This window comes from Rissa tridactyla, chromosome 2 (genome assembly GCF_028500815.1).
Source record: "Rissa tridactyla isolate bRisTri1 chromosome 2, bRisTri1.patW.cur.20221130, whole genome shotgun sequence".
NCBI classification, from domain to species: Eukaryota; Metazoa; Chordata; class Aves; order Charadriiformes; family Laridae; genus Rissa; species Rissa tridactyla.
The window spans coordinates 18040308-18067454 of NC_071467.1; the positions used below are offsets into that span (position 1 = coordinate 18040308).

Genomic DNA, 27147 nt, shown 5'->3' on the forward strand with positions numbered 1-27147 from the left:
TTGCCTCCGCATCCCTATTGCTTCCTCCCATGGTGCAGCCTGGCAGTTTCTCAAGACTCAAATTTTCTCAGTTACTGACTGTGAATTCAAAGTGATGACCTACCTCTGAGTTGACTTCAGCTCACTGAAAACTGTTGGTTTAAACTTTATCCAAAAGAGCAGAAATCAGACTTCCTCTCTTCCTTCTTTTACTTGTTTTCATTGGGAGTTTGGCTTTTGTTTTGTTTTGTTTTGTTTTGTTTTTATTTTTTTTTAACCAGAATATTAAGGGAAAAGAATATGAGGGAGTGGGGTAATTTCATATTTGAAATTACAATTTTTGAACAAGTCTCTTTGACAAACTGAAATGTCAGATTTGACTGCGAATGACTGAAGTGCCCACATAACATAAGTGTTTCAATTGGTCTAAACCTGTTTTCATAGAATCCTAAGACACCAAAGTTCATGCTTTTATAGATTACAAATGAAATTTAGCAAACGTGAATGCATCTATTCTATGCAGTAGCTGATACTTACCAGATTGTTTATACATGAGATGAATTTTGTCTTAAAGTCTTCTATGTAAATCACAGCACCCTGTTTACCTTTTACTTTTTACCTTCTGTGTTAGTTCTTTTTTCGAGTGTAAGTGGATTTAGAAGCCTAACAAGTTAGGTGTTTTGCTTGAAAGTTGCCTCTGTATCAAAGTAGTTCAGTACTTTTCAACGTATAAGCTTTGAAGCTTTAAGTAAGCATATTTTTCTTATTTTTTTCTTTTGAGATGAACTTTCTCTTAACTTGTTTTCAATTAAAGTGCTGTATATCTTTAAAGCACTATGATATACCATGCCATTTTACTGAGATTATGAATATAATTTTGCTTTGAGTTTGATATTAGGAGCAGGTGATGGCCTGTTCTTGTATATTTGCTTGCATGACAAAGATGCGTCCACATAGATTTTACTTTAATAGTAGTGGTCATGTAACACACAATAAGTTTTCTTTAATTTAATCAACATTATCCTGTTCCAAAATATCTCTTGACCATGCACTTGTATTTTCTGTGTTTTAATCTTGATACCAGTCTGTCAAATTTATTGTATCCTGAATCATAACTAGCCTACTCTTTTGATATTATTCATTGTTGTGACAATTTTCTTCTTTTATTATGAAATAAAGAATAAAACATGTCTAGGTCTATTTTAGTTACTTATACCGCTGTCATCATAAAACAGTAAGTAGGTTTTGGTTCAATCTCTGGCACATAAACCTGGAGTCTTACCTGCTACTTTTAAGGTTGTCTAGTTTGCAGGGGGAACCACCACTGAATGATGTAGAAGTGCTATACTGCAGAACCAATATTAAGACATTAAATGTAAGATAGCAAAAATAATACATACCTACAGCAGCCCTATTAGTTGTCTGTATAACACTTAAGTATTCTGTTGTGGTAGTATTTTCTTAATAGTACAGCAAAATAAAACATTTTCAGCTTAAAATTTCTGCAGTAAACAAGAGAGTCTTTATTAGCAAGAATGAGTATTTTTGACATTAGGATCTGTTTATTTATACAGTACATTTGATAATTCTGTCAAGAGATTTGATATATTTTGTGCATGAAAGGTGCTACGTACTCCTCAGTTCCTCTAGGATTCTTTTTTCCATTTGTCAGTATATAGATTCTTCTAACAGTGTCAAAACTCTGGTTTGTTTCCGTCCTGTCATCACCACAAGTCTCAAAGTCTGTGTGAGAGGACAGCTCAGAAGTAAAAAATGTGGAATATTATTGTTTGAATGACTGTTCAAGAGCCCCTTAATCATTGTCATGGAATGAAAAAGCCATGCTTCAAAGATACTGGTATAACAAAGTACACTTCATTCTACATCAACTTTTTTATGTTAATTTTTTGTTATGAATTTTATTATGCATTGCCCAGCCATTTATTCATTCTAGTCAAGCTGGAGTTGCTACTGTGTTAGATGTTCTGAATGCTGACAGGTGAGAGAGTTGGCCTCCGAACATTTGCAGCCAAATCTGGGGAACGGGGAAGGATGAAAAGGTTAATAAAATAATAAAAATCCCCACATGGGTTATATATTTTAGCAACTAGACAAGTTAGAAGTGTTAATGTTTTCACGAGCAGTACATGGACAATTTTTTAACTCATCCAACATTTTGTGGGTGGTTTTTTTGAGTAAAATAATCCATCCTATTACAAGAATCAGAGAGCAAAAAGAGAATTACAGATGCAATGTCCAATATGAAGTATAGATGATTATGCCTAGATGTATTGTTTAAATCTGTACATTTTACTATCCATCTACCCTTGGCTTTGTATCAAGTCTGAATGAGCTTTTAGAATCCTGTCAAGCTTTGATGAAAAGAATCAAACGTATGAACATATTTGGCAGTCTTATTAGCAGTTGGAGTACAGAAGCTTCGCCTACTACCTAGGTTACTATGTAATGCTGCTGTATCACTCCTCGATAGGGTGGTTATCACTTTTCTACATGTGGGGTCCCTTTTAATGATATAGCCATATATTTTGCTGTAGCCGTGCTGATTTCAGAACTGCATTTGCAGGGGTGGAAATTATGGGCTGTCATTCTGACTGGTACAAAAGTTTATACTATAAGTTTTTGAGGACATTTTAAAATAATCATGTGATATCACTGCAATTACAAAATGTTCACTAGCATTAAAAAAGTTCTGATTACTTCAAATTTTTAAATAAAGCATATCAGCTTTCCCCTTTTCATGTCAGTTGTCTTTACTATGTTAAACAGAAGGAAATTTAATCTCTTAGGTTGATCAGGAAAACACAATTCAAAAGAAAAAGTTAGCATCCAGTGCTACTGTGTGTCCCACAGGTTCTTCCACTTTGATCAAAACTGCCTCCACTGGTGAGTTAGAGGAGCATATTGCCGCCACTACTGGTGCTATTACTGTTGCTAGCACATCTGCTGATGTTGCTGTATCCAGTGCAGTGACCACCTATAGACAACCTTCTGAAGAGCAACAAGTTCAAGCTATGAATATAAGAAAATCAATTCTGGAGTCGGCCACTTCCAAGGAAGCACTCTCTCTTCATCAAGCAAACTCACAAAGCACAAGAAGACGACCAAGAAATGATGAGCAGATAGAAAGAACTAAAGAACTTGCAGTTGTTACTCATAGAGGTATTGGATATTATTTTATTTGTGCCCATGTAGTTATGGAAAAATATTTTGTATAAATTAAAAGTGGAAGGTCAGGCATTCATTCAGGAAATGTAATTGAACCAAATGGGAAAGGGATTAAAACTGTTTAAACTGAGTTCTAGTGGGGCAGCCAGATGGAAAAATGAAAATAATAATAATATTGTCATAGTAATTTAAATTAATTTGATTTATAAAAAGACAAAAGGGAAAGATAAGGCATTTTCTTTTGATGCCACTTTATAGCTTATATCATTATATTTCACTATCAAGCCTAGTGTAAGTGAGATTTGATGAAAGTCTAGAGAATTGAGATTAAAATATTAATCTATTCTGCATATGTATTTAGATATAATCAACTATAGCATAAGAATGTACTTTATAAATAGCTGCTTTGTTCTAAACTAATCGGTGATGCAGTTGTAATCATCTCTTCTACTTAAAACTTCAGCAAAATTTTGGCTTTTCAAAACATCTGCACATTTTTATTCTATCAGACATGAAATCAATGAATGAAGCAAAGCTTAGAACACTAAGGAATTCAGTTGCAAGTATTAAAGTAGTATAGCTAAAGATTTGTATTTTATGAAGATATATAATCTGCCTATATGAAGATTTAAAAATCTTCCTATATTCAGAAGATTTAATCCACATGCTAAAGTACTAATAATGAACAACATCTGGAGTATAAACAAAGCATTATTTACTGTGTTGAAAGGTAAATGAAGATATCTGAAACATGATGCTGAGAAATTTTTATTGTGTGTTAATCCATTGTTTCATGTTATTCTATTGTGCATGAAGAATTTATAAACAGAAATATATGGAGGAGGAACATCTATAACACAAGAAATTTGTAGAAGTCTCATTATATGGTTCATATTTTGTAAAGACTACTTTAGATTGGAGTCTGTTGTCCTATTGGATCAGATAATCACCAAATATAAGTTATTGTAGCTTCATTTACTAATACCTGTTGAAACAGCAGAGCTGCAGTTCTAGAGAATTTTAAAACATGTAATTTAAGTAGGATAACTGAAAAACAAGCACTGTATTTGTTTTGCATATGAAAAAATCATTGAAGAGCTATTTGTGTTTCATTTATGTTCAGTACAAATTTGAAGTATTTTTGTGGTTATCAGCATATAAATGAATAGAGTGGTTTGTACTGGCTGTGTGGCGGTGCATTCACTTCAGATCAGTTTTGGTCAATTTAAAAAAAATCAGGCTTATTTTCAGTTATAAGGGAGTATCTGAGGGCCTCTAATAATCTCATCTAATTTAAAGATGTAAGAGTGTACTAATTTGGCAGTTAAATTTGGCAGTAATTGTGATATACATACAGTTTCTTCCATCTCCTGTTTGTAATCATTACACTACAATGTCCTCTCCACTGTTTTTGTACTGTCCTTTTCTTCTCTGACCAATCCTTTAGTACAAGATATAGGTAAAGCACATAATTCTGAATTACTTTGTCGTATTAAAGTGCCAAATCTTACATTATCTTAAGAAAAGGAAAAGTTAAGAGACCAATATACTGCTAAAATAATGTTATGGTGCTTATTTGTCACATGTTAAAGTAGTACTACAGGTACTAAAAGGTACCACAGCCAACAGACAGGTGAAGTCAGTCTTGTAGAGACCTTACTGGAGAAGAAAGCACATACCTAGTTCTGTGTGCAGTTTATTCCCTCATGTCACATTTAAAGTCTTGATTTTGCTAGCATTCTTTAAACAAAGTCTTGTAAATATTTTTTTTTCTACTGTATCATACATGCAGAACAGTATACATGTGTATGCTATTAGAATGGGTATTCATATACTGAGCACAAAAATTTGCATTTTTGCTTGGCAAACACCAATATTTAATAGTATACTTATAACAGCCATGAAAATATATCAAATTGACCTTCATTAAGTAAGCTGCAATGGTCTTCCATAAAATATTCCTCATTACAAAGACACAGACATAATTTGAAGGAATGTTTGTGAATGTCAGACTGTTGTTAATTGACTTGAAGAAATTTCCATTATGGGAAGATATTCCACAGGTGTTTCTGTGGAGTTTCCTGTAGGTTCCTATAGAAGTATTTTAGCATCTCTTTGGCAATGAAATATGAACAAAAACATGAAAATTACTTGTCTTACTCTGCATATTAAATTACTATGGAGCTATATATAAAAACTATTTAACAAGTTTATGTAAATTCCTTCTTTAATTCCTTCTCTATTTAATAGATATTAAAAATTAGTTTTTACTTTAGAAATATATTTCTTCCTGTGCTCTTGATCATATTTTAAGAATTATATTCCCAAATCTATGCAAATTAATTAATACTTGAAAAGATAAAATTTAATTACTAAATATAATTTACTACAACTTACTATACCATATCTCTGTATATTTAAAATGATAAAAGTGTAGTCTACATGTAGTCTTCGATGTAGGCTATTTTGACAATGTTGCTAGTGAGACCAGAATAGTGCTGATTTATGACACGTTAGCATTCATGCAAAGTGATAATTATAGAATGAGTCATATCGTTGCCTTCTTAAGGATTGTTCTGTGAGTAAGAACTTTCAGAATGAGTAAACAATAACAACACTGTTTTGTTTCCTAAACTGATATTTTTTGAAGTGTACGTATGAGAGAGATGTATAGAGAGATCTAGAAGTTTCTATGTATCTAAAATTAAGCTGCTTGGTGTAAATTAGTCTACCACACTTACTATCTGGACTTCAACAATAATTGTAGGTTGTGTCAACAGCTGGCTGAAGCATTTCTTCTTTAAACTTATGAGTAGGAAATCACACAAGAGGAGACCACTTTGTGTTCTGGCTATATATGAAAGGAAAAAAGAACCCTAGATGCATTTGGTGAAATACTTCCATTAGAGATAGGGAAGTACAAGTATTATTTTATAAGGCAACAGTGAGATCTCATGAGGAATACTGTACATGATTATAGTTCCTTCATCAAAAAGAATTCGGATGAATAGAAGAACTATAATGGTGTTACATTGTTCTGATCATCCCACCTTACAAAAGAAAATGTAAGACAGGATGAAAGGATAAATATTTCAATAAGTGAATGCCAGTATGTGGAGAACTTAAATAAGGACAAATGACTATATAATATATAAATAGATACATCAGGGAGAGGAGCAAGGAGAGTTCTTGTTATTGGAACGATGAAGCTTTCTGCTAGAAAGAGGCAGTAGATGAAGAGTGAAGAGCTTACTTTCAAGATGCAGCTTGATAGGCTAATATGATAGCTGGAAGAGAAACACGGTATCTTTTGGGTCCTGAGTTCTAATGACACCAAGCACTCAAATTCAAGAAAGCGTCTCTTCCTCTATTCAGAAGTAGAGGGCAAAAAAGGAGGTCCCTAACCACTTCCATTCACTTAAATCTAGAAGCTTCAAATGCCAAGCATTCAGTAGCAATTTATGTGGATAATACAATCACAGTTTCTCATATGATCTGTCTTCTTCAGATGTGAAATTAGGAAGGAGATTAAATGTGATTTTTTTCCCCTTGTTTATTTTCTGCATAATTATTTAAGTACTGTTACCTTGATCATAACATTAGTGGAGGCTAATTGTTGGTCTTTTCTACTATCTGAGTTTATTATTCAGAGTTTAATAATGCTATTAGTGCTATTGAATTGTTTTATAATTCATATCAACTGTATCTTTTCTTTTTTCAGGCTGTAGAATTTTTATTTCAGTATATGAAAACATCATGAGAGATGTTTTAGATCTTTTTCTTGTGAGTGCTTTTATAGCATACTTGTACTGTCTAAAGATGTGCTAAGAAGCATATGTCCAAACGCTGAGAGGCATTTGGACAATGCCCCTAATGACATGCTTTAACTTTTTTTCAGCCCTGAAGTTATCAGACATTTGGACTAGATGATCATTGTAGATCCCTTCCAAGCTATTCTATTCTATTCTATTCTATTCTATTCTATTCTATTCTATTCTATTCTATTCTATTCTATTCTATTCTATTCTAGTTCATTTTAATATGGAAGTACACATGCATCCTAATTAAATACCCCTGAGAATAATGGAAATCTTATTTCTGGTTTCAGTGGCAACAGAGAACAAGGAGTACAAGGATTTCTAAATAAATCTTAAGACAGAAGCAAAGAAAGAATAAAATAAATGTGAAAGCTGATGATGTTCATACAGCAGAGGTTTCTATCCTTTCGTATAATTGAGAAGAATCATTGATCTATCAGCGCCAAACGTAATCAAGTCCGATTCTCACTTTTGCTGACATGATGTTACACTCTGGGGTTTTTAAAAGTACCACAAAGTGAGTTTAAATAATTTTACAAAGTGAATTTAAATTTTTTTAAAAGACTCTTTAATTCTACTGAAGGAGTATGAAGTGGATTGAAAATGAAGTATCTCCAGTCAAGTCACTGGAGCTTTGCTCTTCGTTGTAATGAACCTCGGTTTCTACCCCAGAAATAAATAAGAACTAACTCCTTCCACATAAGGCGAACCCAGTATAAACAATTTATAGTAGTCATCCTTTTTTCGCTTCTCAATGAAAAGTGATAAAGTTTGGTTGTATCTTTTTATTCAGCAATCATGATCAGTGGAGACAATTGAACAGTGGTTTAATTTCTATATTGAAAAATGATGAAATAATGTACTGTGCTTTTTTTCCAACAAACTACGTATTTGCAAAGAATATTTAGAGTATTGACAGGCATATAACTATATGCACTAAGAAAGTCACAAAGAGGAAAAAAACTATATACACCAAGAAAGTCACAAAGAGGAAGAGACTGTAATAATTTTTAAGACATAATGGATTTTAATATACTATTAAGAAATCCTGCATTCTAAGACAATATCCATCCCAAAGGAATTTCTAAAGAAAGACTTCTGTACTACAGTCACAAATGAGTATAAGGTGCAAGCAATGTAACAAGACCACTTCATTCAAACAAGACCATTTCATTCATAAATGAAATATAGAAAAAATCAGTCTGAAAAGGACATATAAAGGTTGGAGGAAAAAAAATTGCTTATCAAACTCAAACTCAAATAGTACCTGAAAATCTTAATGGATGAAACTAGTCATTGTGTAGCACTTCAAAAAGTGTTTCAATGCTTTCCTTAGGATCTTACATCCTGTTTATTTTCAAGAGAACTTTATATTCCAACACATTTTATTACTCAACTTCTATTCTCCTTCTAGACAGCAGAGGTCTCATCAGGCATTTGCAAATTTTTAACTGTATCTGCTCAGTTTGAGCATTATAGATATACGTTTTGATGATTTTATTTAGCTGTTTGTTTTCAAAATCTTACTTTTATTGATATCTCCATTATCTTTACTTTCTCTATATTTTCAACTCAATTTTTTACTAACTTTCCTATAAACCCTTTATCATTTCTCTATCCTTTCCCCATCATTCTTTAAGAACACTTATCTGTCACACTTTCCTTTATACTTTTTGATATCTGACTGTGAGTATCTTAGTAATAGCCAAGAAAAATGAATTAGGGAGAAAATCTTGTGTGTTTCCCATTAAATCAGCATTTTTTTTTGCTGTATGTTACAGGATAATTTATGATGGTAGGAGGCAAGAATATTTTTAAAAAGATTTTTAAAGACTTTTAAGATTGTGAGGAATCTCATGTCATAAACACAATAATCTCATGTAATTAGATGCTAATGAAATTTCTGAAAACAAAAGGAATTAAAGAAAGTAATTTAATTCTCTTTATTTTTTTTAAAGATTCGGTGAATGACAGAGCACTACTTTGGGATTAATTGATGTAAAATTTATAAGGATTTATTAGAAAATATATTCATATGTCTTAATTTTTATCAGTTTTACTTAGAAGCAAAAGAGGAAAGGAAGAACAGGGAACGGGAGGTTTTCTGAAGATCTGTTGAAGTTTTTTAAGAGCCTATTGGGAAATCAATGTACATATATCCTCAGGTTTTTTTTGTTTTTTTGTTTTTTGTTTTTTTTTTTTTGTTGGGGTCTTTTCTTGTTATAAGTGAAACACAGAACTACAAAGATGGGAATCTGAAGAAAGTCAATATATTTTTCAGTAAGATTCTTATGTTCTTATATTTATATAAGAATATATGTATATAAGAACATTTGTTTATTTTAAACTGTTATTTTTTTAGAATAATTTAAATAGTACCAAGAAATGCTTATTAGCATAACGCAGATGTAATTTAGCACTCAAGCATTTAATCACTGAACTATGATTTTTTAATATTTCATAATACTTTCAGGAATACCTGTTTAATATGTGCAATGAGTCATATAGATATGTTCTGTTTGGTGGATGAACTCTGTAATCCATGGCTGATTAATTTAAATATTTTTTATTAGATAAAATCTGGTAATAATGACCTGAGTTTCTTGACATCTTCCCACTTCAAAGTCCTAGGAAAAGAGAACAGTTTTCATTCAATAGTCAAGTCCAGTGTGATTAGAAGGAAGAAATAAAAAAACAAAATCAGTCGTACTAGTTTCAAGAAATGTGTTATGTTAATGTTATAATTGAATTATTATTCCTTATACTGGCCTGTCAGTTTTTTTCCTTAACTTGTTCCTTGTATATATTTTTCTTGCAGTTCCTGCAGTTCTTAAGTGGTCTTCATTGTATTATACACGTTTACTTCTATAATAGTTGTTTGTCTTCTGATGTGTTGTGTCAATATTTTCTCCCAGTAATTCAGGATTTCTTATTTTGATCACAATATGTTGGTATAAATAGAATACATTGTAGTTACAATATAAAAACCAATTTATAATTAGTGCAATTATGCATTACTTTACAAATATACATGTTAACCATACTTGCTTTCTTTTAAATAATTCTTTTTTTTTTAAATTAGAGAAATTTGAGATACATATAATGTAGAATACAGTAGAAAAACTGTAATTTTGACCATTTTAAAGACCACCTGCATAAACTAACTATATTTCCTCATCCTTCTTAATTCAATATTAATATATGGAACAACCTATATTTATGTATGCCTGTAATCTGTGTAAAAATAATTTTGTTTTATCATTACATTTTCTGACTAATTTTACATAGTTCATCTCATTATCACATTACTTTATTATGCAAAGTTCTTCCTTATATTAATTGGGACTTACCTAAATAAGTAAAGTATTTTTATAAATTTTAGTGAAAATATTGTTAAGGGGGAGGGTCCCACATACAATTTTGTTGACAAATGACGTAGCACAGGAACACTTAAACTTCCAGTTCTTCACTTTTCAGTCAAGAGAAGAGGAGAGCTTTTTTTTTTCATTCAGTGGCTCAGCAATGTATTTTTAACTGAGATAAGAACTCAATTAGAAATTTTCAAATGCGTATTAAATTATACATAGCTTATATCATACTGTTCTCTGAAAATTGTCATAGGTTTTCTATGGATAAAAAATGAACCTGAGATGTTTCACAATTAAAATGGAAATGCATCATATTAAAATAAAATCTAAATATATTAAATTTTAATGTAAACGTTAAATGCACACATTAGTTTAGAATCATAGGCATATGGCATGTTTCATTAAAGTATACAATTATGTTCATTGAACTATCAGAAGATATCATATTATGGAGAGAATTTTACATTCATTCTCTCATTTGCATTTTCTTCCATTATGAATAAAACTTTTTGACTGTGGAGTAACACTAAAATAGAGCTTCTTGTCAGCAAAAGATACCTGAACGGAAAGAAAAAGTCTAATTTTATCTACTGCTCATAATGAGCAGTAACTTTGTTTAAACATCTCTACTTTGAGCAAGGAGTCAAAAAGTCATTTTCACTATTTTAGTCATTAAATTTATTGTCCACCACGATGTCATGTTTAAAATATTGTAGGATGAAGAAACAAATACTTATTACATGTTTTACTAATGCAGTATGTTAGTTAGTAATACAGTGCAGTGATTCAGTACAGTCATGCATCAGCTGCATTAATTTGAAGTATAAATCTTCTATACAATCTGCCTTGACCAGGGCACTTCAGGGTTGAGAAGGGCAGGGGTGGTGGAGTAGTAAAAGAGAAACCAAGATCAGCTCATATAAAAAGCAAAAAATGGAATATGAAAAGTGTATGTTTCACGACTTTATAGTCTGATTGTTCATCTTCTGAATGGTTCTTCATATTTCAGGAATCATTAACCTACGTAGCAGATGAAGAGTCATGTCTTCTAATGCCAAGTTTCAAGGTGCAGAAAGGGTCTAGAAGATAGTGCTTAATCAGTGAGCGTGTTGGATCACAGTGAAATTTATTTGGGAAATTGCTGGGTTTAGATATTTTCAGTGTAAATTTCTGGGGCCTAAAGTGCCATCACCTGAAAACTAAATAGGTTGCTGTATCATCCCTTCCCCCACCCCTGCTTCACCCCCGCCATTTGTGCAATCCTTGAAGTGGTGATCCCTAAGATATCTGGATATTTAGCACTTGTGTTGTGAGAGTTTGGAAATTCTGGATAACTAGTTATCACGTGCGTAGTGATGCAAGTGTACGCAAAATAAAGGTAACTGACCTGTACATGGGTAGTAAGTTCAGTACATTCAGGCCGTTGATGTGCTGTGCATGTAGATCAACTTCTAGAGGAAATACAATGAATTAGACCTATGCCCAAGATGAGCTGGAAGTATCATACATGATTTATTTAGCATATCTGCACATGAGCACTAAATGTTGGAAGTGCAGAGTATATCAGACTACTGTTTCTGTCATTGAAACAGCAGCTGCTGCAAGCAAAATCTGCTATCATCAGATATTGAAATTCTTGATCAGTGAATTACTGGTTCTGTAGTAGTTGGAACCGGTTTTACACTGAATTTCAAACAAATGTCTGCTGTCTCTTCAGAAAACCATTAATGAGTTAATTACTTGTTATTTCTAGGATAACATAAATCAAGAAAATATACTTATTGCAGAAGATCATGTAAGGGTGACAGAGCACTGGAACAGGCTGCCCAGAGAGGCTGTGGAGTCTCCTCTGGAGATATTCAAAACCTGCCTTGCATGCATTCCTGTGCAAGCTGCTCTAGGTGAACCTGCTTTGGCAGAGCAGTTGGACTAGATGATCTCCAAAGGTCCCTTCCAACCCCTACCATTCTGGGATTCTGGGATTCTGTAATTATGAATTTACAAGTGCCTGGTTTTTTTAGTGTCAGCTTGCGTTCCCTAACATCTGGACCCAATGCAAAGAAAACAAATGGTATTGATTTCTGTTTTCTAAAGAATAGCAGTGTGGTGGGAAGAATTTTGAGAATGTAAATTCAAAGGAAAGATTAACTTTTCTCTCTCCGTCTTGGGGAAAAAGGGGAAAAAAAATTCTTGAGACAATATAGTCTCAAAGACTTTCACCCCAGAAATTATTTTAACCATTATTTTTGTTTCAGACATTATCAAGCAGAATCCTTTGCAGCTGACTTTAAATAAATGTCCAATATGAGAAACAGAAGAATACAGATATTGCGAGGAGGCACAAATAGATCATTTCCAGAGATACTACATATTTTCTAAAATAAGATATATGGGCATTTATGTATATGCAATATAAATACTTAGATACAGTCAAATAAGCAATCTACTGCACTTTTTCATATAATATATTTCTGCAGGTGTCATTTAAGGAGGGCTACATGCGCAATCTTGAAATAATGGCTTTGATATTATGATATTGTTCTCCACCTCCGTTAGCTGAGCAGTAGTGAATATAATGTTAAGAAAGGTTCAGAAGAGGGGAGGGGCTGTTCCGGTTTTTGAACTGCTCTGAGCTACGCCCAAGGAAAGAAGTATAGAAGGTCAGAAGACACCTAAGTTTCCATGGTTAACACTCTGTATAGTTACTAGTAGTAATGCAGGCTGAGTGCCTGTTTAGTGTAGAATGGTGATGTTTAGTCGTCAGCATTTTAAAAGTACTTTATACTTGGTTTAAAAGTTTACAATACGTAGAAGAGACAAGCTGGACAATTTCTTTACATAAATGCCGTTGCATAACTAAAATAAAGATATGAATTTTTGGGTTGTCAGTATTTTAAACAGATATCCTTTACATGGCTATATACCCCCATGCTTCCATGTTGTAGAAGCAAATTTTCCATCTTGAAATTTATGTCTCATGTAGCTCTCAGGATAATAAAACTGGTTTTGAACAGTTACCATTTTGCTCACTGGTTTCCACATTGTCATGTGCAAAATAATGCCTATTTTACCAAGTATTAAATAATGTATTTATTGTGGTTTGGATATGGGATTTTTTGGTGATGGTGGGGTTGTTTTTATGTATGTACATGCATATGCAGGCTGACACATAGTTTAGTGATGGCATGTTTAGACCACATGCATTTCTATAACTACTCCTTCACAGTGTATTCAGAAACTACTGCTCAATAAATCAACATACAAAACCCAGTTAGAAGTAAAAATTTCTCTGCTAGTGTGAGGGTGCTTCAGAGATCTTGAGTTGCTTGTTTTCCTAGTAGTATTTAATAGCCTTGGCAAAGTGATGCAAATAGTTATAAATACCTCTGATTGTTTTAAATAATGAGTTCACAAAGACACTCTTGTAACTATTTTCAGTTCCAACTTGGAGCTTGTGAACTCTATTTCTTGTGTACATAAACTGTGTATATACCATTCAGGTGTTTGAGGATGAGTAGAAAGAAACAAAAAACCCAAACCAGTCTTTGTTCTTTAATGTGCTATTATGATGATTTCTGAAAATAAAGGACAAACATCTCCCTACCGCAAATATTTAAACCCATTCCAGCACCTGAGATCATGTATTCAAGCCCACTCTGATTTTACTTAGGTACTGGAAGACTAGCTGGGCCTATCTTCTGATTCGTGAGGAGATACTTTACACTGATGCTCACAGAATGCCAAAAGAAACTTACAGCTATACTCCTACATTCATATTTATGTAGAAATAGCATCTTAGAGATCTCACACAATGATGAGAGAGCATTACTGTTACTCCAGTATGGCTCTGCTGTCTGAAGGTTCAGTTCTTGGATCCATGACTTCCCCTGAGGGTAGAATTACTTATGGGTTTCGATTAATTTGAGGCGTGGGGGGAAGAGGGAGTGGAGAGCTTCTGGTATTAAGGATTAAAAATAAATTAAAAAATACAGTATTTTGAGGCAACTGATACATTATGCTCCTGCAAATAACGTGTTTCCCAGAACCATTAGCAATGTTTACAGGTTACATAATGATGATGCAGAAGGAAATTTACATTTTGCCTCTTGAGATAAAAGCCTCTGTGTATTTAGAAGAAAGTATGGTGTCTTCCATCAGAAGTGTAAAAATAGTTATCATCACAGCCTATATCTATCCTATAAATTGTCTTTCTTAGTAGTATGCTATTTTTTCCTGAATCTTGTTCTGCTCTTGTGTGTGGTAATGTTTACTTTTATTTAATAACATCAATACTATTTTGCTGCTTTGGTATTTATGCCTCATGCAAGGGTTTCTTTGACTATTCATTGATTTTGTATAATAAGTTAAGAGGTGCTGAAAAATTCTTTGGTGGTATACTGTCTATGTTCTTGGGTTAGCTTCTGTTAGACCTAGTTCCTTTAATTTCTGCTGTCTTCATCAGCAATATTTGTTTGTAGCAAACATACACATCTTCTATATAGGTTTTATACATATCTAATCTATAAAGACACTGGAGTATAATGTACCTAAAATTAACCTATAGTTAAAATTAGATTTTTTTTAGAAGGTCAGTTTTTATGTAGAGTTCATTAATCACTGCCAGAGTGAAAGAAAAAAATTCCTGAGATCTTTTTGCTTTACTGTCTCTTACCTTTTGATATTTGTTAAGTTTTGGGTTTACTCTCTTTTTATTAGTTGTTTTGTTTCAAAAATACATGGAAGCTACATGGTCTGCCTGGATTAACTGCCTTTGTCACAAAGCCAGCCCAAAATAAGGGTTCTTACAGAAATAATTGAACAGTGGGCTTGGGGATGAGGTGGGAGTCAACTACCTTCCATATCACACTTTGTAAATAATAATTTTCAAGCTTGAAAGAGGACCAGCTGTAGAACCAAGTGCAGAGCAGTACACTGTATTTCATTTTTCTAAATCCAATTCTTTGTGGTTAAAGCAGAAAACTAGCCTGGTATGCTTAATTTAATAATGCAGTGTTTTTTCTGTGATCAAAATATTTCTGTTTTGTATGTTTAATCTATACACAGATAATAAATTTTCAGTACTTCCTGAATAAAAATTATTCTTTCCCACTAAAGCTAGGAACATAGCTAAGGTAGATTTTGAATACAAGTAGTGGAACGGGGGAGGGTGGGGTGGGGTGTGTGTAATCCAGGTGCCTGTAGATCTTGAGAATGTATTCCAATGTGTTACTTTTAGGATTTTTTATCTACTTAAACATTGTAATTTTGTACCTCTTGCCTCTTTTTTTTTTTCTTTTTCCCAAATGTAATACTGACTTTTAATGTAAATTTTAAAATCCGAAGTAACAGGCAAAATATCTTGACAAACAGTATGTTCACATTTCTACTGATGATTAAACCTTTTCAGAATACAAGTGGATTAATATATGTCCTGTATTACTTGGATGCTTATGGAATTCAGATCTGAGCATATATATTTAATTTCAGTGTGCTCTCAATAACTTGTTGTGGATGACTCTATTTTCCTTTTAAATTCTCTATCATTGGGAAGAATAACTGAATTAAAATTTCAGCAAAAATCAGCTGTTTAAAAAAATGTCATAGTATCTTTTTTTAAAAGGTTGATGAGTTTTCAGTTGGCAGATATGACAGTGTTCTGTACATTTTTATTTTTTTTAATGGAGGGAGCAGGCAATAAACACTACTGTTGTACTGTTTCTTAATACAGAATAAACACCAGATAAGATTAAACATTTCAATTGTTTTAGACAAACGTATCTATCATTCTTTTCATTTTCCGGGTTCCATAAATGTGTGACAATGTTTTACACAACTGTATGGTGTGTGAAAATAAACACTTTTGTCCATAATTTCTTTTCTTGGTTATGCAAGAGAAAAATTAAGTTACAACTCTTACTTCTTTCCTTTGTCAGGTGCACAAATCGGTCTCAGTACTTGTATTGTAAATTGTTTCCCACCAAAGGTAAATGATATGAGCTTGTTAGGTAGCCGGTACTCTAATTTGTATATACTTCCATGATAAAATTTATCAAATGAAATGACGTATTTTAGATTATATTGCCTGATATGTGTTTTTGTTTGTTTTTTTTTTTAACTAGTGAAAAAGGCCATAGATTTTAAATCTAGAGGATTTAAATTGTTTCCAGGGAAAGACAACAGCAACAAGTTTTCTATCTGTGAGTGTACTCCTTTTTTGTTACTTTTTTCTAGTGCAAGAGTGAAGTTTGTGCTGTCTGTGTTGTTTTTGTGTTTTCAAAATTGTTTATGTATTTCTGATAACTGACTTAAATCTCTTTCTCCAGTCTGCATGGTGAATTTTTAAATATGGTTCTACTCTAAAGGCAGGCTTTCTATAAATCTGGCATTGTAGAATGACATGCTATTTTGTCAGTAATTTCACATTAAAATTGCAGTATTTACAAAGACATAAAAATTCAGTATCTCAGGTGTCGGCTGAAATCTTAGCTGTGAACAGGAAATACATTATTTTAATTGAAAATTAGTACTAGCAGCAAAAGGCTATACAAACCAAAGCCTATCCTCATTTACAAACGTGCAACCACATATCTTTTTCAAGCAACACATGAGGTCACTGTCTGAAATTCTTTTTCTTCATTAACTTTGACATTTTGAACTGATTAACTAGCTGTAGTTTTAAAAATTCTGGAGATGCTTAGTGCCTTCAATTATAATTACAGAAAATAAGGACTGAAAGTGCTCAGCATCTTACAGGACTGGGTCCTGATTAACTCATGAAGGAGTCAGGCAACTTTCTAACATAAATCAAATGGCTATGACTCTAAATACAGTATAGGGGATATCTTTTGCAATAGAATGTGCCATTTTTATAGAGTTCCTTTTTGGACTAGAACCGCATTTTAAATATTTAGAAATAATTTTTTAAAATACATATTGTCTAACTGCTTAGCCTATGTCTGCCTATACTACATTTCATTATTCTTCACAGGAGTGAAAGGACTTGTTTTTGAAGCTCCTTAGGTTGGACACATTTGCACTAATTTTTTGTTTAAAGTGTCAGTGATGGATTCAGTTTCCAGGATTTTGCAGGGCACATTGGCATAACTTTTAATGCATTTTTCATGTCAATGATGGAATTGCTTTATAAAAAGTTGTCTTCAAGCAGCAAGACCCTTTACCATTTTATAGAAAAAATAAAGCAAAATATACTTCTGTTCAGTTTTTATCATGTAGCATATTGCCATATTGAACTTCTGTGTCAACTGCATCACCTGAATAATTCTGTAAGACATTTCTGGTGTATTTGAAAACTTTGTATCAAGATATTTAAAAACAAGTATTCTTTATACACATATTGGGTGTCTGGAAAGTAGAGTGATTATATAACAAGAAATAACAGTAAGATAATTCCAGTAGTTTTTATAAGGTACATCACTGAGGTCTCCGACTGATGGCCCATCTGTGCTTTTAGAGTTACAAATGAGAATAGTACAGATAATACAGATTGTTTATCTATAAATTTATTTTGCATAAATCATTAAATATTTCACTATATAAACATTAGTAGGAATTGTATATTTATATCGAAGTACCAGACACTTGTGGTATCTCAAGGTGATTGTTACGAAATTAGTGATAAAAATTTTTGAACATTTTTGAAAATCTTTATAGAATTTCATATGTTATTGTAGTCGATGTAAAGCTGAAAACTTCTGTGTCTTGTTTTATTGGTTATGCAGAATAGATTACCTATATGAGTCAATAATAACTGAAGGTGAAAACCATTATTATTTGTACCTTTAGTGATCATAATCTTGTCATAAATAGAGAACTAAGATTTTATATTGTAATCACTTTGGTAGCTGAGGAAACTGAAGAGGCAGTATTTCATGCAAAGCCTGTATGACTGTTGACTTTAGATAAAATTCCCAATGTGGCCTCAGCTGGATGTGTACTTGCATTACAGTAAAAGATAGGGCCCTTTAAAAAAAACAATGACCATCATTCAACTGGTAATGGAAATAAGATAAGTGAATAGCTATTTAACATTATGTCTTGTATTATCAATATCTTTAGAAATTATCACTTAACATTTTTCATGTGTATGTCTTTTCCCTATTTTACTTTTATTGAATGCATCAGGTATACAACATTCAATACTAATGCACAGGTGATTTGCACATAGAAAAGCCAGAATGATAATATCTGATATATGATATACTTTGAAAGAAGTATGCATCAATTCCATTTTGCATATCACGGGGGGACCTAGTTCAATCTGGATTAGAACTCTGGAATTTCTTGCTTACAGACCATGAATGAATGCTTTCCCTAGAGGAGCCTTTAGTTTACTACAGTAAGCCTTTACATTGCTTATTGTCATATGACTATCTGGGGTGTAAACCAAACAAAGATAGACAGATAGACAGACAGACAGATAGACAGATAGATAGACAGATATTTGGGGAACTATATGGAGCTGTATTTCAGTAGACTGAAAAATCAAGCATTATGTCTGGAAAAAAAATACAAAAATAACAAAACGTGTGTTTATTTTTCACAAAGTACTTAACAGAAATCGGAATGGATTTAAGTTTGTGATTAAATGCATATCTGATTTGTGATCAAATCAGAAATCAGTTTAGTGACTTCTACTTACAACATTTTCTACTGAATTTTTACTGTGGTTTATATCTTATTTTATTGATTTAGCTGTGATTAATTTATTGATTTTCTTTAACATAAGTCTAAATATTTTTTATTTATGAATATTAACAAATCCATAATTTATTATTTAAAGATACAGTTCATATATTATTTTTAAGAATGGAACTATACAGTTCCATTCCATATTGTCAAAAACCAATAGGATTTTCAAGCTTCTGTTTTTGGTAGAAATTGAAGTATATAATGGTTCTTGTGCTCTGAAATCCAGGAGAATATTCTTTTTTATATTAATATTCACTCTATTACCTGTGTATTAGGGAAATAAGTGTATAAAAATAAAATCGTTGTTTGAAATATTAAAACATGAATTACAAAAAGTAGAAATAGTTCTATTTAAATGATATTTTTACTGCATTTTGTTTATAGTAAAGAATTTCTTTTGTGTGCATAGATATATGATACAGCCCCAAAATGGCGCCATTTTATTTTAATTTCTTTATCAGGCATCATGAATAAGTGTTTAGCTATAGTTTTAACATAGGTTTAATGTCAGAAAAGTTAACGGACTGTCACAAAAATTAGAAGGTGTCTTTTTCCCTATTTGTACTCAAGTATACTTCCCTTTCCACATTGCTCAGTGAATCCTAACTTTTTACCCAACATTTTAAGGTCTTTTCTATATATATGGGCTACTTTTGATGATTCTGAATTTATCTCATCTTGGTGTAGGCTTTGGAACTGTATAAAAGCACCCCAGATATTTCAAAGAGAGGGTTTGTCCTAAATGCTGATCCAACAAGTTCCTACTAGATGCCCTTGTGAAATGCAGTTTATAGAATTGCAATTGTCAGATATATATATATTCCAACATTAGCAGGAACTTGGATTTCTATAGCTAATACGGTTTCGTAATACCTACAAGTAACATAACACCTAAAAGACTGAAACCTGGTAATAGGAATGGGCTCTAAGGTAGAGCCCTTCTTGTCCCAAAGTCCTCTGAGCATAGAGATGCAGTTGAACAGAGGTTACTTTTGTTTGCTATTAGAACAACCTTGGACTTAGTGCAGCTCTTTCAGCACAGAGGAGAATAAATTCTATGGTTCCAGTTGACACGGGCTGGACCTGACAGGTTTTTTGAGCAGTGTGCTAAGTTGAGACATTTTCCTTTTAACTCTCTGCAACATTTTCATTTGGCCTTTGACTTCCTCAGGGGTACCAAATCAATTCTTACCTTTGAGTGTAAGAAGACAAATTTCAAGGAAGAGAAAAACCCCAAGTATTCTGAATAGTAGTGAAGTATTCCTTCACTAAAAGCTGAAATTTAGTGAACACCCTTTAGAAGTATTGTTAGAAACTACAGTTTTTTATTCAGGTGTATTCAGTTTACAATGTAATGTGATTACCCTAATTACATGCAAACTTTCTACTTAAAGGGAAGTTAAGAACTAATACTGGAAATCCATTGGTCTAGTTCCTCAGAAATAAATACTAATAAAGGTGAAAATCTCTTTCTGCTTAGCATAAATCTTTTGATTTCATGTCAACGTGTATTTTGGAAAGAAATATTCTTCTACTGGGCCATGAATTTACCAAGTAATAACAGACCAGCCTCCTTTGCTGGTCTTTTTGGGTTTTTTTTGGGAACTGCTACCTCCTGGTTCAATGAACTTCAAAAATTAAATACAAAATTAATAGAATTATTTTGGCCTAAAATTATTTATGTAAGATACACTTTTTCAAGCTGTAAAAATTAGGAGAAAGTATGTAATGCATTGGAAAAAAAACCCAAAACAAGTGAAGAGATTGTTGAACATGCTGAGGCCTAGATTGCAACATATAAATTTCTGGAAAAACACATTGAAAGGTTCACAGGACATTTCTCTCTGAAGATCCATTTTAGTTTATTGTAAGATAAATGTATGCAAATCAAACTGGTATTTTGAGTTTACATTCAGATCACCATATTTTGGGAATATCTGCATTTTCAATACTGATTAAGGACAATTCTCTCAGCATGAGCCTATGCATTCAAATTTTCTTATAATTCAAGGAGAAAAGGTCAGCTCTTAGTGGAGATGACATTTATTAGATTATGTTCAGAGTAAAATCTTACAGCCCTAAACTTGATGAACGCTCCTTTAAATGTCAATGTTTGTAAAGGAATAGTAATAACATTTCCATATGGGTTCAATAATATTACAAGAAAACAAAATAGCTGATTACTACAACTTATAAAAAACTTATGTTATTTAAAAAAAAAAATCAAACCAGAAAAATACAAGTTTTGCCTATTATAGGGAGGAGGAACTTACGTATTGAAACTAGAGATTATATGGGTGATGATATTCTGTAGAAAATATGTTCTAAAGGACCTAAAATGCAGATAATGTACCTTTTCATATTTTTTAATTGCTTAACTCTGTATCTTCTAAAAACTGTATTATTTTACCTTTTTTTGTTTATTTTGTTTTATTTTGTTTTTTTGCAGTAAATGAGGGAGGTATTAAACAGGCGTCCAATTTGTGTCCAGATCCTGGAGAACCAGAAAATGGAAAACGGATAGGCTCAGATTTTAGGTAAAATATAAACCTTACCATTGTATCATTTCTCTAATACTGAACTTGGAAAATGTATATGTTAAAAATTTATTGCTGTTGTTGAGCTACTCTTTCAAAACTGAACTTCTCAGTAAAAAGTGAAATGGCATTCTGTATAAAATTATGTAGTTCAGTATAGCCTGTACTTAGTATGCAGAGAAGATAAAATACCTACTTGGAAGAGAGCATGTGTCTCTGATAATCTGGCAAAAATTGGATTGAAGGTAAGTTAAAATAATTTTCTCATGTAAATACTGTATTAGATTTACAATTATTGAGTATACATGTGGTACAGGAGGTTTCTGTGAAGGACAAAGCAAAATTGAATGCAACACAAAAAGAACAATAAAACCTCACAGAAAAGGTTTCAGATATTATTATATAAATATTCATTGGAATCTAAGGGAATACTCTATTCTCTACAGTATATTTTTCTGGAATCCAGAAGTTTGATACATTCAGGTGTATTTTGCTAGTAGTTCTCAGAGTGATTTAACGCTGTTAATGCAGGCTATTTTTTTATTAATCTTGCTACATACCAAATTGGTAGTGTGCAGTATTACTGTATTAAAAAAAAAATAATAATTCAGAACTAAAAAGTTGTACTTTGTTTCTAGCAAATTCTTGCTTTTCATTCCTTGCTGGCTTTTACAACTGTTTCTAGGAAGACTCCAAAGAATCAAAGAATTGTACACTGCCAGTGATCTATTCCACCTTTTTTTTTGTTTTTTATTTAACATAAAGTCAAATTTTAGCCCCCTTTCCTCCTTCATTCTCATCTATCTTTCCCAAGTAAATGTGCTAGCTGGCAGTCAGTTAGTTACTGTAATTTCTCAGTTAGTTATTATAGTCTCTCTATTTCTCTAGTTTTGAGAAGGAAAAAGTTCAATGTGCACCAGAGAAGGCTTTATAATTAATTTTATATGGAGTGTAATTTCTGACATTACCTGACAAAAGAAGATTTCTTGTTATTTTCAGAGAAATAAAAATAAATGAACTGTATTTCTTACCTGTCATGCTTTCTAGAATCATTACTTAGGCCAGTGTTTTGTATTTTAACCTCAGACATATGGCTTGATAGAGAAAGCCTTTAACAGAGGATCTGCAAGTCCAGTGTTGTCTCTGCAAGCGACCACTGAAGGGCCTACCTGCAAGAACTTATGTGAGGGGCAGTATCTCGAAGAAGATATGATGATAATAATGCCCTCATCTTTCTTTTTAGGCCAAACTATTAGAATACAATTTAACGTTATTTTTCACTGTACACTGTGATGATGTAACTGTCAAGCTTTCAAATTAATTTATGAGATAATGAAAGGAGAAGGCATTCAAATTATTGAACAATAGAATACAAGATATACAAGATATCAAAATCAATACATTTTAAGTTTGGGGTTTTTTTTCTAATTTCTCACTAAACTCAGTGATCTTTTTTTTTATTTGGAAAAATATCCCAAAATTATCTGTGAGGGAAGATCAGCTTTTCTATCAATTCCCATGAATGTGCTATTTAGTGCTTATGTGTATGACATAATGATGAAGCCAATCACATCATAATGGAAAAGAATAGATAAACAGGAGGCTATTTCAAATGTACATAAGTGAAAGAACATGACTTACACATAGAATATCCTCTGGAAGTGAAAAAAGTGGAAGTGAAAAGATGTCTTCACTTTAATGAGATTTTTGGTGAATAGAAAAGGTAAATAAGCTTTTGTTCAAAACAAAATAAAAAGATGTAACAGATACATTATTATGCTCTTGCTCTTATGGGTTGTGATTTTGGGGGGCAGGAATGTGTATTTTGGTGAGGAAGTATTTTCTACCTTCCACGAAGGAATGTATTTTCAGATCAAACTGAACTCAATTTCTTTGTATTGATCCTAATTTTGATCACTTCTTGACATTAGTATGGAACCAACCTTTTTACAAAGTAAGAAAAACATGAAAAAAACATGAAACTCCGACAAACTAGTGCTTAACTGATCCTTATTCTGTTGAGGGCAGATTCTAGGGACAGTTTAAAATCCTGCGGATTTTAACAGCAGCCTACTTGCTCTTCCTGGTTTCTCTAACAGGTTAGATTGCAGAGCAGTAATAGTTTCTGAAAGCACAGGCTTCTCAATGGCTTCACTGCCACCCCAAATTTATGCTCAAAAGCTGTCCTTGAGCTTATTCCTTTCAACTAAATGTTTGAATTTTCATGGTTCAGTTTCTTTCATGATAAAAGCAATCTGGTCTGGATACTCTTCTCTAGATAAATTCCATCTAGTGCAACATCTCCTTAATAGGCAGATCTGTTCCGAGTGTAGCTCTCAGAAACGACCCAGAAAGGGCTAGTTTCTTTTCAAAAGACTGAGTCTTTCCACTGTTTTATAGTAGCCTCTCTTTATAGTGCGAAAACATTTTATTTGGAAATAGTGGGAGGACATATATACAGACACACAAGTACACAATTTCTAGCCACTTCAGTGACAGGCCATTGACAGGGAACAAATACTCCCTTGGTTGTATTCATCCTACACATATTATGGATAAATAGCGTGGTTTCCTATCTGAGGCTTGTTAAAGTTCTTCAGAATGAGAATGCTGAAATTTGTACTTTTAAAAAACAGGACTAATGAATGTTAGTAATATGCCACTTATCGCAAGTTGAACACTTGATGTATTGAAAAAAGGTCTTAGAAGGAACAAAAGCAAACTAAAAATTTTCAGCAGACTGAATAAAATTCCTTTTTAAATTAACCTGGTTTAGATTCTTGCCATTATTATACGGTTGCTCAATTGCTTCATAAGCTTCCAAAGTAGGAATGACACTAATTCTTTAAAATAAATAAGACATTGAAAGAAAAGTCCTACATTTTGTTAAAACAGTACAGTGCTATGGAAAATCTTTTCTAGATTGTATTATACCTGATACAGAAAAACAGCACACATTTTTCCTTTTCACTTTTGAAGTCACTCTCTCTACAGTGTAGGAAACAGCTTCATTTTGACCTTGTCTTTTTTCCCCTTTTGATAAGGAAGTGAAAATCACAATTATAATACCTTAATTTTAAAATATAATATTTTGAAGAAGAGTTTAGATCTATTTTTATCAAGATCAATCAAAATCTAATTTCAGTACAATTTAATCTATTTTAGAGAAGAGCATGCTCTTGTCACTTCTCTTTAGCTTTCTTCAAATGTGAAGATATAGGTTTGGAAGCATTTTATCACAATTTCACTCCTTTTCTGATTATAAGCACCATGTGCTCTCTCAGCACATTCATATATTCTGTCATGGTTCTTACACGGACTTAGAAAATCAGCAATGCAAGCTGTAAGACAAGCTGCACCATTCCATGACATTCTTTGAGACCTGATTCACCAGGTTCACCTTTCTGGATATTTTTTCTAATGTGAAAATTCCCCATAGCTATATTTTGAAGTTTTAAAGGGTTTGTTTCTGAGCTAGGTGCCTATTTGAGCATAACAGGCCTTTGCAAGTTGAAATAAAGTCAAGAAGACTTGCTAATAGCTGTCAGCTTTTCTTGTACTGAAAAAGATATTTTCCCTCAGAAAGAAAACTTCCCTTCCCTAGAAGTTTATTAAAATTTTAGATGTACTAGTGTTCATTCTGCTGGAATTTCCAACAGCTTATTTTATGTTACCGGTCATACAGTAAAATACATGTCTTCTCCACATGACTGTCCAATTTTAGAATCAATGCCCCTATGGAAAATATAAGAAAGATTTAACAGATGAAGAGGAAAAGTTTTCATGTGGTCTTGTTGCTTTTTTTAATTGTTGGGTTTTGGAGGCTTTGTTTGTTTGTTTGTTTATAGTGGAATAAACATAGCCAAACTGAATTATACTTGGACAAATATTTTATTACGAAGCAAACATGTTCCTCCACCACCATCCCAAAGTTCTGGCTTCATAAAATGAATGAATGAGCCTAGCTCTATCCCTCTACCTCTGTAGTGTAGTCCAACTGTAGTGTAGGTATTTAAAGATGATATTCTTAAACTTGGATCACAACAAAGCAGTGAATGCTGTTGGACAGCCACAGAGATGCTAGTGTGGTCTTAAAAGTACAAATTTTATTGAGAGAAGGAAGTATATGGTGTTTATATTAAAGACAATGTATTATACCAATGAGTCGAGTTACAGTGTACCTAATGATAATTTCTTCTTTCATTTTATTTTATAAGTTAATCTGTTGTTGTTTTCTTTGGAAGAATGGCTTTGAAGTGTAACCACATTGCTTGACCGCAAGTTTCATGTTTAATTTTTCTTAAACTTTCTCTGAATCACATACCCTTCTCTTCAGATATATGAGGTGAGCTTCTAGATTCTGAAACTTCAAGCCGAATGTCATGAAAATTGAACAACAGACAATTTGCAGCATGAGATGTGAGGCTAGTTTAAAGGGAAATAGTACGTTTCGTTTGATAGCAGTTAATTGGTTCCTTTGTCAAGGAGAAGCCTCTGACAGTACAAGCTTTGTGGGAAAAGGTGACACCTTAAGAACTGTTTAAGCAGAATTATCAATGATCTCCAGAGTGTTGGGAGATCCTCTGCAACTGAAATTTAGTCATCACTTTAGTTTGTTCAGCACATGGTAAGCATTTTCCTTGACCAGAGGTTTTGAAGATTTAAATATTCTAACATTATATCTTGTAATCCTAACATCGTGCAGTAATATTTACAAGTACCATATTAACTGATCTACAAAAATGTTCCTATGCATGCTCTTAACTTGGTACAGATGCTGTGGCTTAGCTCAATTCTCCTACTGTGGCTCAAATAAAGTACAGTAGATTCTATCTGTAGCTTGCATAAAAATAATAATGGGTCAGTGGTGTGTAGAAAGTTGCTAGGTTAAGACAATGTGCTTCACTGCGAAGTCTTGAAAACTTACATATAGCTTTAGCATCTTTTACTGCATTTGGAGAAGATAATATGTATGCTGCAATACTGGTTATTTATTTACAATAGCATTAAAATATATTCTACCATTAAATTAATTCTTTTATAAGGACAGACTTTAGGAGCTGATGGTTAGGTATTTCTGATTGGTTTTGGTTTTGGTTTCTTTTTTTTTTTCTATGGCAAAAATGGTGTACTCTCTCAAACTTGTTCAGTTGCAGGTGTGGGCAGAATAGAATCATAGAATCATAGAATTATAGAATCATAGAATGTGTTGGGTGGAAGGGACCTTTAAAGGTCATCTAGTCCAAGCCCCCTGTAGTAAGCTGGGCCATCTTCAACTAGATCAGGTTGCTCAGAGCCGCATCAAGCCTGGCCTTGAATGTCTCCCGGCATAGGGCGTCCACCACCTCTCTGGGCAACCTGTTCCAGTGTTTCGCCAACACTCCAAGTACTGGAGAATACTTTTTTCTATGCTTTAAAGTATATATGACTTTTCAGTTGATTCTGCAGAAACAGAATCATACAGCAATGTATGAATTCAGATGTATTCCCTGCACATCAGTGCAAATTTCCAAACCGCATCATCTCCTCCTTCTTCTGTTCTGTCCCACC

At 32.7% G+C, this 27147-nt stretch overlaps 1 protein-coding gene across 3 annotated transcripts in view; it reads left to right on the forward strand.

Moving 5' to 3' along the window:
• CSMD3 (CUB and Sushi multiple domains 3) overlaps positions 1–27147 on the forward strand; it is a 688054-nt gene that overhangs the window by 253421 nt on the left and 407486 nt on the right. The window contains exons 7-9 of one of the 3 annotated variants that reach the window (XM_054193012.1): positions 2851–3159; positions 16471–16548; positions 21510–21597. In XM_054193012.1, coding sequence (XP_054048987.1) covers positions 2851–3159; positions 16471–16548; positions 21510–21597 — 475 coding nt within the window. The remainder of the gene's footprint in view (positions 1–2850; positions 3160–16470; positions 16549–21509; positions 21598–27147) is intronic. The other 2 variants (XM_054193014.1, XM_054193015.1) reach the window with 2 other exon arrangements.